Source organism: Schistocerca cancellata, chromosome 5 (assembly GCF_023864275.1).
Source record: "Schistocerca cancellata isolate TAMUIC-IGC-003103 chromosome 5, iqSchCanc2.1, whole genome shotgun sequence".
Classification (NCBI taxonomy): Eukaryota; Metazoa; Arthropoda; class Insecta; order Orthoptera; family Acrididae; genus Schistocerca; species Schistocerca cancellata.
Window position 1 is genome coordinate 299662483 of NC_064630.1, and position 15350 is coordinate 299677832.

Here is a 15350-nt window from a genome sequence, read left to right on the forward strand (position 1 = left end):
ATTACATTACTCATCAGACTATGTGGCATTGCTGATAGAGAATCAGTGCTACCCAGAAATAAAAGTATTTGTCTGATGGACATTTTTAGCCAGTCTCCTCTGTGTGATGTTATATTTATCGCTGTTCAGCATCTCAGATTTTTTTTATTTTCCATAGACTTTACTCTTTAACATTGTACAACACTGAAACAATGTAAACTGTAGAAACTTTTATATACTTTCAGATTAATGGAGATCACTCAATGAAAAGCAGAAGTGTGGGGTTGTCGACGAAAGGCACACACAAAAGAAAGAAAATTTGTTAGCTTTTCGAGTTATCCTTTGACACACACACACACACACACACACACACACACACACACACACACACACACACACACAATGCCCCTACGTGGTGCTGGCTGGACTACTGACAGTGTCAGTACTGTATTTTGGTAGGTGGAGTGGTTGTAGTGGGGGTATCATAAAGAGCGGTGGGTTGATAGAGAGTGATGTGGGAGGTGAGGAGAGAGAGTAAAGGTCAATGGGTAGGAGTTCGGAAAGAGGCAGCCGGTTTGAAGCAAATTATTCAATGAAGCAAAAGTTCCTAGGCAACTAGTCCATCATTTTACGAGTAACATTTCCTCATAAATCCTTGAAACAGCAGCTGAGTATTTCCTGTCTTCCCTTCCAAACAAGGAGGTGGCACCAAGTGTAGTTAGGCCAGCAAAGCATGATGTTTTAGTCCTATTTCCAGTATTTTTCTCCCTCTTCTACCTAAGGAAGAAATGAGTGATAAAAGCCTCTAACGTATTTTGACAACTAATAGTGTGTAAGTTGGATTGAACTCTTCCCACTTCACGAGTCAACTTACTTGGTGTACACAGCCGATCTTCTTCTCTGGATAGCTGGCTTCTGGAATCTGTATAATCTTCTTCTCCGAAGAATGATGCTAGTTACAGGAACTGTAAAGACTCTCTCTCTACTTGCGAAATAATTAGGTACTCGAAGAATACTTTTCAACAACTATAGCTATATTTGAGCTTCATAAAGAACAAAATTCACACTTCACACATAATATTAGACTTCTTGTGAAGTCACTCATATCGTCTCTCATTACAAATAGATTTAAGTACATTTAGCAAAGGGTTGGCTTAACAACCATGTCTCCACTTCAAACATATCGTAAAATATGTGTTGCCTCCAGCAAGTCCAAGATAAGAGTTTTTTCACAATTCAGAATCCCAGTTGTTCTTTTGTCACTAACAGTAGTCACAATTACAAACAGCACAGAATAACACAGAAGTCCCTTGGTTCTTCCTTGTTCTTTCAATACGACTTCCGTGAATCACCCAACAAGTACTTGTCGGTGCTGTTCAACCCCTGCATTGACCTTTTGTTCGTGACTGATTTCACACCTGCACACACAGACAGGTGACGCACAGTAGATAGGGTTCCTTTCTCCCACTCACATCTAAAATATCGTGTGTTCGAGATGGTGGAAGGCCAAGTGGTTCTAGAATTCATGCGGAAATTCTCGAAACACTACATATTCCTCCCCCTCAGATCGAACACGCAATATTTTATAGATAATCATTATGTACATAACATCACTCACAACAACATTTCATATCATAACAATATACTTTTCTCATACATGTTTCTGCATACCTCTTTCACTTCAACAACAATCTTTTTTTTCTCTCTCTCTAGACCAATCTGCAGCTGAGCATTCCTTTATTCTGTTGTTATTTCACCTTGACATCAAGACCTGAACTATTTTCGTGTTTTTAATCATCTTTTATAGTATTTAAGAATTGTGAGGACTCGTTCCTTATTTCCAGCCGTAAACTGCAGGTGTTCATGACACTTGAGTAATCTACTTTCTGTTCTCACCTTTTCTAAGTATGTACTCATTCATTATCTGTTGTAGTTTGGAGGAACTTGCTTGCGTTCTCTTTCATTTCTCATGTCTCCTTTTTATGTACACTCAATGTAGAATCATCATAGTTTTTTTTTTATATGATTGTACATCTGTAATTTTAATGTTTGTGTTTAAATGTCTTCTTGTGTGTATGCGGATGTGTGTTAATGTAGTCTGATTCCTCGGCCTTCTTATCGAAAGATAAGATGTAGGTTATTAGAAACCACGGAAAGTAGGAAGGACTTCTGCGATAAATGTATGTGAATATGGAAAGACGGAAAAAATAGATAGGTCCTCAAATGAGAAGTAAGAAAGGAAATAAATAGAAATGGTTGCTAAGATTGAAGAAGAGAGAGAAGATAGCCCTAAAGACAGAAAACCCTTCCCACCTCCCTTCCCCAGATTCCCTACCTCGCAGGTACTTGAGTGAGACGCTGGCAGACACAATACCTCGCGCCTGCGCATAAACTGTATGATAGTTACTTGTTGGGACAAGATGCAAACTTAGCTGCTGACCTTGAATTTACTAGTAAAGTGAAATAAAAGGTATAGCTGAGGAAAAGGGCGTATATGTTATCCTGTGCAGAATGTACCTAGAACTACTGTCTTAACATTCATGAAGTATTCATTGGTCATGATATGAGGACGACATCATGTGCTTAGAAGGTATGGCCTGTCCAGGAAAATTTTGTGCTTAAGCACAAAGTTTAATCACCTAAAAAGAACTCAGGAATGGGAAGGGTACTATAAAGCCAACATTGTCATTATTATGAATAGGTCTAGAAATTTTTAAGACGTAATTGTTACACACTTGCTTAGCTATGGTTACAACGCATGAACAGCCTATTGACTTAGCACACAAATGGTCACGATTGAACTTATGAACAAGTCTATATCTAATCTGTAACATCCGGCAGTACAGTCCATATAAAATAGATGGTCATTATTCAAGATTAGTATATTTAACCTGAAATGGTGTAGAATCAAGTCAAAAACTATTGCACGTGCCTGATATAGTTGTTCGAGCCAGTACTTACCTCATTGATGGATGCTGTTGGTCAGGGTTCTCTCTGCTGAAAATGTGAGTACGATAGGTAATAATTACACCCAGGCCGTAAGAATGGAGATCTTCTGCCACAGCGTCGGATTTTGAACAACAAACACACACACACTGCACCCAGAATGAAGACAAATGACATGGCAATTCTTCGTATGTGACACTCAGGTGAAAGTGTGACACTCAAGTGTTAAATCAACACTAAGAAACCAAGTGTACCTGTGTCCAACAGTAGCTTCTAGCATGTTGACTGTTAGTGTCTAGCTCTTAGCCGCCATATCGGCCAGTGCACCAGTGCAAAACCTGGCAGTGAGAATGAAGCAAACTGAACATTATTGTTAGTGCACTAAATTCAAATATGTAATGTACTATCATATTATGTATATACTCTTTTAATTTCTTGTACAAGTTTAACATACACGGGATAAGCTGACATATCCATTCTGTTAAATAAAAAAGAAGCCAGAATGCAGATTTTCACTCTGCAGCGGAGTGTGCGCTGATATGAAACTTCCTGGCAGATTAAAACTGTGTGCCGGACCGAGACTCGAACTCTGGACCTTTGCCTTTCGCGGGGAAGTGCTCTACCATCTGAACTACCCAAGCACGACTCACGCCCCATCCTCACAGCTTTACTTCTGCCAGTACCTCGTCTCCTACCTTCCAAACTTTGCAGAAGCTCTCCTGCGAACCTTGCAGAACTGGCATGCCTGTATGCGACTACAGTCTACTGTGGCACCTTACAACTGCATCTGGACATTGTATGGAATTACCAGCCTGTTCCTTGGACTGGAACTTCTACACTGGGACAACTGCCCAGAGTTTTTGCAGCTCACAAGCACCTTCATTACTATTAACCAAAGCACTATTGTCTATCTCTACAATCAGCGTTATGTCTCCTGTTTCCTGCCTTGGAGTGCTATCATTTGCTTCCAACAGCCTCAGGCTTAACAGTGAATTAGTAAATAAGTTGTCAGTACACAACAACATCTTGTATTGATAAAGCAGCATTTAATCAAAAGTAATGCTCATTAAAACTGTTATGCTGTAGTGGTTGTTAAATTGAATATTTGTCACATTAAGAAAAAGTTACAAGTGGATGAAAAAGCACATTCCTTCAGCTAAAATTGAGTCACGATTAACGATGCTGTGTTAATTATGATGAAACGATCAGAAGTGGAAAATGAGAAGTACATTGCTATACTTACAAAATAAGGGCTATTAACTTTATATTACATCAGTAATTAGATAGATTTAGCAGAAGTAGTTTTTGATAGTATAAAAAGATTGCAATGGTAGAAACTTGACCTGTGAATTAAGAGAAATAGCTATATTTACAACAAAATCATTCATCTAAGTGGGGCAATATGTGATGTTACACAACACTTTGCAGGAGTGATGTGTATCTATAAATCAATGTAGAGAAGAGTGCAAATATTGTTGGGCTCTGTTATTTTACTTGCATTGAAGAATCATGCTGAGGGATGGTGTGAATCTTCAACATTTGATGGTGAATGCACTAACTTCCCAAGAGGAAGTGGATGCGCTGACTCGAATAGAAAAGTGCTTTTCTGAGCAAGATTGTTTCAAACTCCACCATCATTAGTTTCTGTGGGACTAACATACAAAGACGTGTGTAAGTTAATGTGGTTAGTAATTTCTTCTCAGTGACGGGTAAAACAAAAATGCACTCTGCCAAGTGCTGCATGGTAGATTGCAGAGTATCGTTGTAAATGTAGGGATAGAAAAGGTAAAGTATCATGTAATAAGTTGTCTCATATAACGGCTGCTATGAATGCCCCCACTGCAATACAATGTATTATGTATGTAATCAGCATGCTGCTTTTGAGTCATCAACAAGATTGGTTAAGGGAAATTCGAGGTGGATACTGGTCAATCTGCATGCATAATCAATGGTGAAACATAGAGACGTGTCAACTCATTGTCTTTGGAGGTGAGAATACAACATATCATAAAATACATTAACCAGTCTATTGCTTTAAATGGCCAAATCACACAACTGATGTAAGCTGCAAACAAGTTTGTAGATCAGTAACATTTTTGATAATTCCTTTGAGTCATACACTGAAATTTTTGCATTGGATGCCTTTACATTCCTTGGTTTTTTGACTCTTCATTCAATGAATGTCTTTTTTACCAACAGTCAACTTAGTTACTGGGACTCATTGTATAAAGATTATTCCAGTGTATTTGGTCCTGACCTGTGGGAGACACAAAGTTTTCAAGATTTATACTACATTGATGCCTAATGTTAGACCTTTTTTTCCTGTGCTGTGTCTGTATTCTTTTTAAGGAAGTAAGTAATCAAAAGGCAAATGTGATAGCTTATGGGAATTGAATACAGTAATGGCAATAACGGCATCTAACCAGTTGTGCTAACTACAGAGCTTATCAGAACAATGTAAAATAGTAGTGATTTTAAGTCATATATCAACGTATTATCTTAACTTTTATGTTTACCTGAAACCTACTATGAAAGAGCTACTGGCAAAGTATAAGAGTGAAGAAGGGAGGGAGTGGAAGTAGTTCTGTTCTAAAATTGTTGGTACATGCCTACAATTGCCTTTCAGAGGAAAAATCAAAGTGTTTCACAGTATTAAATATGCAATTTGGAGTTGTGAATGGTGCCACAAAATTCCAGAGATACTTAAAACAGCTGCTGCAGGGGGACCTGCCACAGGCTGAAAATTACAAATTATTTCCACATCATAATCATGACAGGGGCTACCCAAGATCAACACCTTGCAGATATATGAAACCTCATTGATAAACTTTTATAATGGTTTAAAATGCAGCTATGCTTTCAATGCAGTCTCCAATACCTTGAAGCAAAGATGGTCTTCAACCCATGTCAGTCCTTAATAAAGCAATGACAATCTCCCTGCACCTAAAAATTTGAAAGAGCTATAGTTATTCATGTGTAAAACAAACTATTATGACAAATTCATTCAGAAGACTATACAGATTTTGTACAACCTCAGAAAGGGGGCTAAATTCCTCTGGTCTGAGGCTAGTCAGGCATATTTTCTAAAACTGGAAAAGTATTTGAAAATTGTGCTGGCCACATTTATACCAGGAAAGGCTTAGGACTTCTTGCAGATGCCTAGAGCATGGGACAGGTTTTGTGCTGTTACTTAAGAACCCTGCTGGTGCTAAGTAATCTGTTGCCTACATGTCCAAAACATTATCAATGGCACAGGTGAATTACAATCTGTATAAAAAAAGTTCCATGTTTTCCTACATGGAACCAAATATACCTTACTACTAACCACAAGTTACAAATTTTATTTTTTGACCCCTGGGTAAACTTGCCCAGTAAAATGGTGCAATATCTGCACTGGTGGACCCTTTTATTAAACATTTAAATCTACTACTGGCTTACTGCTCAACATGCGAACACCAACACTTTATCAGGCTTAACGAGTTCTAATTATGGCTTCAGGAGGCACTTTACCTCAAGTTAAATGAAAACATCCATGACCAGCTGGATGAATTTCTAACTGCCCGGGAAGTTGCAAAATAAATGGGTCAGGGGTCATATTTACACAGAGTAGCTCATTATATGTGTAGTGGTTGGCTGAAGCACCTGCCAAAATCTATGGATACTGCAGAATGCACATACTTCTGGGGTACTTGTGCTAGCACTAAATACTCAGAGTACCAGATGGTGACCTGACTGAACTCCAGCCAGCCTCTCATCCTCCAACTGTGACATTGGGACACTTTAGGGGGCGTCTAAAATGAAGGTGTTGAGGTTGGTATCAGATGTGTGGTTCAGATCTGCCTACTATGTACAGAAAACTAGTCAGTTCCAAGTTAGAAATTTGCACCCTGGCCCACTCCTGATCATCTGTGAAAGTGGCAATATGTCGATTTTGTATGCCTGTTTGAGGAGCTATGTTTTAACTTGTTGTGGACACTTTCTCAAATTGTCTACACATTGGCTAGATCTTGAATGTCATCAATGATAATGCTGCTGTAATGAGGAGATTGGCAACTATATTCGCCACTGAGAGAGCACAACACACTTTAGTATTAAATAATGGACTGCAATTTGCATTTGCTTTGTCAAAGGGACAGGGAATGTATCTGACCACCGCTTCTTTTTGTGCAGCATCCAGTGACTATACAACTCTCATGCCCTCGTTCATGGCATCATTATGTAATATGACCCACAGTTTCCTTCACTTATGTATTTCACTATGCTCATAATTATTTTATTTGTGATCAATCTATTTTACAAAATAATGTTTTTATGTCTTCCTTTGTGTGCTGTGTGTTCTTTAGTGGGTACAGGAGCAAGGAACAGATGCTGTTCATGGACAGAGAATCCAGATATTAATTTATTCTACATCTAGAATTAAATAGAAAAATAATACATAACTTTCCTGTGTTCTCAGCGTCAAAAGGAGATTTGAATATGTTACCTGAGACTGCAAGTTGTGTGTGTGTGTGTGTGTGTGTGTGTGTGTGTGTGTGTGCGTGCGCGTGTGTGTGTGTGCGTGTGTGTGTGCGTGCGTGCACGTATGTCTGTTTTTGACAAAAGCCTTAATGGCTGGAAGCTGCAATTGTGAGTCTTTTTGTTGTGCCTATCTGTGACTCAGCATCTCCACTATGTGGTGAGTAGCAACTTTCCTTCTCATAATATTGTTAGATTTGAATATAGGTATATATACAGATACAGAAAATTTATAAATTCATCACTGTTCAGTACAATCTTTATTCAGATGATGTCAAGCACTGGCCGCTGTGAAAGTCTTTAAATGTTATTCAACTGGCAAGTACGCAAAATGGGCTCAGTGTATGAAAGTTTGAACTGAAGTACTCCTGCCTTGGAGCCCCAGAGGGGGGATTCTTGCATCTCATTGACAGTGGCATAATCACTTGTGGCAGTGCCCTTGTGCCGCGGTGGTGGCTGTAGGCAATGCGGCAGTGTAACTGGTGGTGTGCTTAATGTGTATTTGAAGGTGCGGGCAACTGGATCACAGCCGATATACACCCCTCCCTGCCCAGCTTTGAAGTAGGGGGGGGAAGGCCTGTGCTGTGGATAGTGACGAGGGTGGTTGCTTGGCGAGGGAGGGGAGGCAGAGCAAACAAACCTGTGTCCCAACATTGTGCCTTGCGAATGCCAGTGAAACTGCCGCCAAACCAGGTGCAGGACACATCCAACGGCACAGGTAGGAGCACAGAGGGTGCCCTTGAACTAGCTGACGGTGACTGCATTGATGTCCATGAGAGAGGCAACCTGCAGCATTGGTAACATTAGGGTCGAAGGTGGGCAGGTGGAGACTTACTTCAGCGAGACGGCCGCAGGTAGTGGCATCCTCTCGGTAAGCCGTGTAGGAAGCTGCATTGTGACATCATGCAGTGAAGAAATTGAAACAGATTGGTCCACAGCAGGGTCACTGAATTCACAGGGCCGCAGTTGATATTGGTGGCACTGATGCATGCTTCCACTGCTGCAATTAGTATACTGGTTTCAGGATACTAATGGGCTCTGCCAGCCGATCTGAGAACAACACTTGAGTCCCATAAATGTGGGTTGTTGCACACTTGATATTGAACTCTGACGTTCGGGTGAAACTTTGTGGTGAAGTCGATTGGAGCAGAGCAGTGAGGATGAAGCAGATGCAGCAAAGTCCAGTGGCATTGCCCTTACCAAATGCTCTGCTAATGAAATTTCAGGAGCAGGCAAAGTACGAACGTCAGTAAGGCATCTTCACAGGAATGTGAAGCTCATAGTTTTGACATCTGTATCTTGAACATATGAACGAAACATTTGGTCTCGCTATTAGACTGTGGCAAGAATGGTGATGTCCTGATATGCTGTATTCCAGTGTGTTTGCAAAATTGTGTAAATTCCTTTGAAGTAAAATGAGGTCCATTGTTGGAAACAGTTGTTTGTGGAAAGCCTTAGAGAAAATACAGAAGTGAGGGCCTTGATAGTGCTGGCAGCATTCATAAAATGCACTGAGATGACAAAAAGGTATTTTCTGTAGGCATCTAAGATAGTCATTCAGTGTGTTTGCCTAAAGGGGCCAGCAAAGTCTATACGCTCACTATATGAAGTATCAGAATGTGGCCAGGAGAAAAATTCCTTACAGGGAGCATCCTGATTGTCAGTGTAAGGATGACATTGTGCCTTACATGATCTATTTGCTTACCTAAAGCAAGCTATGTACCAGGTTGGTGCAGTAGTTACTTAGTGTGAACTATCCCCCAATTACTCTGTGCAGAGGGCTTAACACCTGCTGTTGGAATGAAGTGGGGAATAACTCTCTTGTTCATTTGTTAGATGTCTGAATCAGAATCACGTTATTCAGAAGAGATAAACTATTGCACATTTTCTTGTATGGCTAATCTGAAGGAATCGAACACATCCATGCTGAAAATATTTGGACTCTTGTGTGAACGAACTACATTGCAAGGTACTTCTTTAGTCATGTTCTTGTATTTTGCAGGTAAGTGGCATGTTCCAAGCACTGAAATGCTGTTGCCATTAAAGGTGGTGAGATGCAGACTTTTTTTCATATGTATCAACGCTAAGCAATGTGACAGAAGCTCCAGTATCTAGTTGAAAAGGCACTGACAGGCACAAATTTGTAATGTAATCCACAGTTTGCGGTGTGTTTTGCGAATACAGTTGTCCATTCCATGTTGTGAAAAACTGTTTCCACCTGTGCACTAGAGTGTTTTCGTAAACGTTGAGATTGGGAGAGCCTTTTCGAAGTGTGTGTGGTATTTGCATTAAATGTGTGTGTGTGTGCATTTTCTGCATTTTGAGCAGGGGGTGCTGAATCTGAACATGAAATGACATTGATTTCCATTCATTTCTACTTTGCATTATTCTCGTGTGAAAAGGCAGCTTTCCAGCCTTTTGCAGGCAGACCAGTTTTATATGTCCTGTACTGTGACTTGCCTGAAGAAACAGTTCTTCCAGTCATGGGTGACATAGCATTTCACACAGGATTTCAGTTTTTGTGGAGCTGGGGCAGTGTAATTAGTATTCTGCTGGCACTGCAAAGGCCATATGTAGTATGTCCAGCCTTGTTTACGTGGAGCTGACTTATGAGTGCAGAGGCTGGAGCTGTGGGTGGGGTTGTTTGTCTCGAGTGAAGCGATAACTGGTAGACAGAATTCTTGCTCAGCTAAATCTTGAACTTCGTGTTCATCGACAACTTCTAGCACTTCACTAGTGCTAGGGTTGTGATGCTTTAGAATTTCATCCTTCAGTCTCTGACCCATAGATTCTGAATAATAACATTACAAATCATTTCATGCTGGTAAGTTGCACCACAGAGACAACAGAATTTACAATCTCTAGTCATGCCCTCCAACTCTGCAATCCATTCTTTATAGGACTGATTACTATAACACTGCATTTGGAAAAATTTGTACCGAGCAGCAGCAATGTGCATTTGACTCTCAAAAAATTCATCTAAACTTGCAATTAAGACCTCCTAGGACTGGGTTTGGGACACACTGAGGGGAAACAGTTTCACTAGGAGGCGGTAAGTATACACTCCTACATATGGCAGCAAGAGAGGGGAAGAAAACCAATGTGCACTCCGTGTGCATACCGGGGGGAGTCATTCCAGATATGGAAAGGGTCCTTCTGGATGCCATGAAGGGTACAGGGTGCACCCATCTGCAGGTGGTCACTCATGTCGGCACCAATGATGTGTGTCGCTATGGATCAGAAGAAATCCTCTCTGCCTTCCGGCGGCTATCTGATTTGGTGAAGACTGCCAGTCTCGCTAGCGGGATGAAAGCAGAGCTCACCATCTGCAGCATCGTTGACAGGACTGACTGCGGACCTTTGGTACAGAGCCGAGTGGAGGGTCTGAATCAGAGGCAGAGACGGTTCTGCGACTGTGTGGGCTGCAGATTCCTCGACTTGCGCCATAGGGTGGTGGGGTTTCGGGTTCCGATGGATAGGTCAGGAGTCCTCTACATGCAGCAAGCGGCTACATGGGTAGCAGGGGTTGTGTGGCGTGTACTGGGCAGTTTTTTAGGTTAGATGGCCTCGGGCAAGTACAGAAAGGGCAGCAGCCTCAAAGGGTGCGGGGCAAAGTCAGGACATGCGGGGGCCAAGCAGCAATCGGTATTGTAATTGTAAACTGTCGAAGCTGCATTGGTAAAGTACCGGAACTACAATGCTGATAGAAAGCACCGAAGCTGAAATCGTTATAGGTACAGAAAGCTGGCTGAAGCCAGAGATAAATTCTGCCGAAATTTTTACAAAGGCACAGACGGTGTTTAGAAAGGATAGATTGCATGCAACTGGTGGTGGCGTATTTGTCACTGTTAGTAGTAGTTTATCCTGTAGTGAAGTAGAACTGGATAGTTCCAGTGAATTATTATGGGTGGAGGTTACACTCAACAACCGAGCTAGGTTAGTAGTTGGCTCCTTTTACCGATCACCCGACTCAGCAGCATTAGTGGCAGAACAACTGAGAGAAAATTTGGAATACATTTAACATAAATTTTCTCAGCATGTTGTAGTCTTAGGTGGAGATTCAATTTACCAGATATAGACTGGGACACTCAGATGTTTAGGACGGGTGGTAGGGACAGAGCATCGAGTGACATTATACTGAGTGCACTATCCGAAAATTACCTCGAGCAATCAAACAGAGAACCGACTCGTGGAGATAACATCTTGGACTTACTGATAACAAACAGACCCGAACTTTTCGACTGTGTAAGTGCAGAACAGGGAATCAGTGATCATAAGGCCATTGCAGCATCCCTGAATATGGAAGTTAATAGGAATATAAAAAAAAAGGGAGGAAAGTTTATCTGTTTAGCAAGAGTAATAGAAGGCAGATTTCAGATCAAAATGAAAATTTCTGTTCTGACACTGACAATGGTGAGTGTTTATGGAAAAAGTTCAAGGCAATCGTAAAATGCCCTTTAGACAGGTACGTGCCGAGTATAACTGTGAGGGACGGGAAAAACCCACTGTGGTTCAACAACAATGTTAGGAAACTGCTGCGAAAGCAAAGGGAGCTTCACTCCAAGTGTAAATGCAACCAAAACCTCTCAGACAAACAGAAGCTAAACGATTGCAAAGTTAGCGTAAGGAGGGCTATGTGTGAAGCGTTCAGTGAATTCGAAAGTAAAATTCTATGTACCGACTTGACAGAAAATCCTAGGAAGTTCTGGTCTTACGTTAAATCAGTAAGTGGCTTGAAACAGCATATCCAGACACTCCAGGATGATGATGGCACTGAAACAGAGGATGACACCCCTAAAGCTGAAATACTAAACACCTTTTTCCAGAGCTGTTTCACAGAGGAGGACCGCACTGCAGTTCCTTCTCTAAATCCTCGCACAAATGAAGAAATGACTGACATCGAAATAAGTGTCCAAGGAATAGAAAAGCAACTGGAATCACTCAACAGAGGAAAGTCCACTGGACCTGAAGGGATTCAATTCGATTCTACACAGAGTATGCGAAAGAACTTGCCCCCCTTCTAACAGCCGTGTACCGCAAGTCTCTAGAGGAATGGAAGGTTCCAAATGATTGAAAAAGAGCACAGGTAGTCCCAGTCTTCAAGAAGGGTCGTCGAGCAGATGTGCAAAACTATAGACCTATATCTCTGATGTCGATCTGTTGTAGAATTTTAGAACATGTTGTTTGCTCGCGTATCATGTTGTTTCTGGAAACCCAGAATCTACTCTGTAGGAATCAACATGGATTCCAGAAACAGCGATCGTGTGAGACCCAACTTTCTTTATTTGTTCATGAGACCCAGAAAATATTAGATACAGGCTCCCAGGTAGATGCTATTTTCCTTGACTTCCGGAAGGCGTTCGATACAGTTCCGCACTGTCACCTGATAAACAAAGTAAGAGCCTACAGAATATCAGACCAGCTGTGTGGCTGGATTGAATAGTTTTTAGCAAATAGAACACAGCATGTTGTTAGCAATGGAGAGACGTCTACAGCCGTTAAAGTAACATCTGGCATGCCACAGGGGAGTGTTATGGGACCATTGCTTTTCACAATATATATAAATGACCTAGTAGATAGTGTCGGAAGTTCCATGCGGCTTTTCGCGGATGATGCTGTAGTATACAGAGAAGTTGCAGCATTAGAAAATTGTAGCGAAATGCAGGAAGATCTGCAGCGGATAGGCACTTGGTGCAGGGAGTGGCAACTGACCCTTAACATAGACAAATGTAATGTATTGCGAATACATAGAAAGAAGGATCCTTTATTGTATGATTATATGACAGTGGAACAAACACTCGTAGCAGTTACTTCTGTAAAATATGTGGGAGTATGCATGTGGAATGATTTGAAGTGGAATGATCATATAAAATTAATTGTTGGTAAGGCAGGTACCAGGTTGAGATTCATTGGGAGAGTCCTTAGAAAATGTAGTCCATCAACAAAGGAGGTGGCTTACAAAACACTCGTTCGACCTATACTTGAGTAAGATCGGGTTGACGGAGGAGATAGAGAAGATCCAAAGAAGAGTGGCGCGTTTCGTCACAGGGTTCTTTGGTAACCGTGATAGCGTTACGGAGATGTTTAGCAAACTCAAGTGTCAGACTCTGCAAGAGAGGCACTCTGCATCGCGGTGTAGCTTGCTCGCCAGGTTTCGAGAGCGTGCGTTTCTGGATGAGGTATCGAATATATTGCTTCCCCCTACTTATACCTCCCGAGGAGATCACGAATGTAAAATTAGAGAGATTAGAGTGCGCACTGAGGCTTTCAGACAGTCGTTCTTCCCGCGCACCATACGCGACTGGAACAGAAAAGGGAGGTAATGACAGTGGCGTGTAAAGTGCCCTCCGCCACACACTGTTGGGTGGCTTGCGGAATGTTTCCTTCATCTCAATGAACTGTTTTAAGGGTGAAGGCAGTAGCTGAATTCCTTCTTCAGCTTATGGCACCTTTCGCTACTGGGCTGCTTGTGCTTGTATGAGACAAGAAACTGCTGACAGCAGTTCTGATATTTGTTGACTCTGAAACTGAACAAGAGATGTTAGAAGCTACTCAGCACTGTGATGTTGCTGTGTGGTTCTTTAGTGGATACAAGAGGAGGAACAGATGCTGTTCATGAACAGAGAATTCAGATATATATTTATTCTACATCTAATATTATGTAGCAAAAATAATACACAACTTTGTTGCTGTATTTGCAGGGTCAGTTGCTAACAGTAGATTTGATGCAGAAATATATACAGGTACAAAATATTTATAAATCTGTCCCTCTTCAATACAGTGTCTAATCGGAAGATGTTGAGCCACGGCCACTATGAAAGTCTGTTAATGTTATTCAACTGGCAAACACACAAAATGGGCTCAGTGTATGAATATTCAAACTTAAGTATACACACTGCTGGAGCTCCGGAGGGTTGGATGCTTACATCTCACTGGTAGAGGAATAATTGTTCATAGCAGTGATCTTGTGCCATGGTGGCAGCTGTATAACAAATGACTTGTGTATTTGAAGGTATGGCTGACTGTGTTGAACCTGATACTTCAAATGTAACCCACAAGAACAAATAAAAGCTATTCATTTATTCTTTCTTATGTGCTTCCTTCTCTTTCTGTTTCCTATCCATATCATAAAAAATGTGTAGTTGTTTCTATACTGCCTGTTTTTCCCATCCCAAATTGAAGTTAGATATTTTCTTCCTCTGCAAGTTCTCCCTCAACTGGAAAACAATCACTTTTCTTAATGAATCTGATTTTCTGTGCTTGTCATGTATGACGGTACCTACTGACCAAACACAGAATTTTGTAAACTACAAAGTCTTATAAGAATCTGCTTGAATATTGTGTACACAATGACTTCCACCAAGGAACAAGTGGCAGGCAATTACTTTTATAAAAATTCATATTAGTAAGTATGCTGAAATCCCTGGGAATTGTTTTAATTGTTTAAGACATGATCTGCAAAATTACTGGATAGAATTTGTAATGAACCTGACCACTTGTACTCGTGAAAAGTTGTATCGTGTACTACCACAGCAACATGTTGATATATAGTGATAGGTTTTTGGCTATTGAAAAGAGACGTCTGTACAGAAATGCATAGTGGTGGTGATTCAGAATGAGGTGCTGTGATCAGGAAACCACTAAATATGCAATTTATTTTCTTTTGATTTCTGTACAAGCAAGAAATCATGACACACAAGATCTGTTGTGTTGTGTTGTAGGATGTCAGTTTATAATCCAGCAAATGATATCCAAATTCTGAAACAGTTATTTATTTTGACAGGGTGGAACAGACACTGCAGTATCTGAGGATAATCCTGATGCGTTACTTGCGAAGCTTACAAGTGAAATGTCTGATGCTGGAGAGGCTAAGGATTTGTCAGAAAGGTAATTATACTATGTTTTGTTTT

At 40.9% G+C, this 15350-nt stretch overlaps 1 protein-coding gene across 2 annotated transcripts in view; it reads left to right on the forward strand.

Annotated features, from left to right (window-relative positions):
• LOC126187849 (abscission/NoCut checkpoint regulator) overlaps nt 1-15350 on the forward strand; it is a 168710-nt gene that overhangs the window by 104521 nt on the left and 48839 nt on the right. For both annotated transcript variants that reach the window (XM_049929162.1, XM_049929161.1), the window contains exon 5: nt 15224-15327. In XM_049929162.1, the coding sequence (XP_049785119.1) occupies nt 15224-15327 (104 nt within the window). The remainder of the gene's footprint in view (nt 1-15223; nt 15328-15350) is intronic.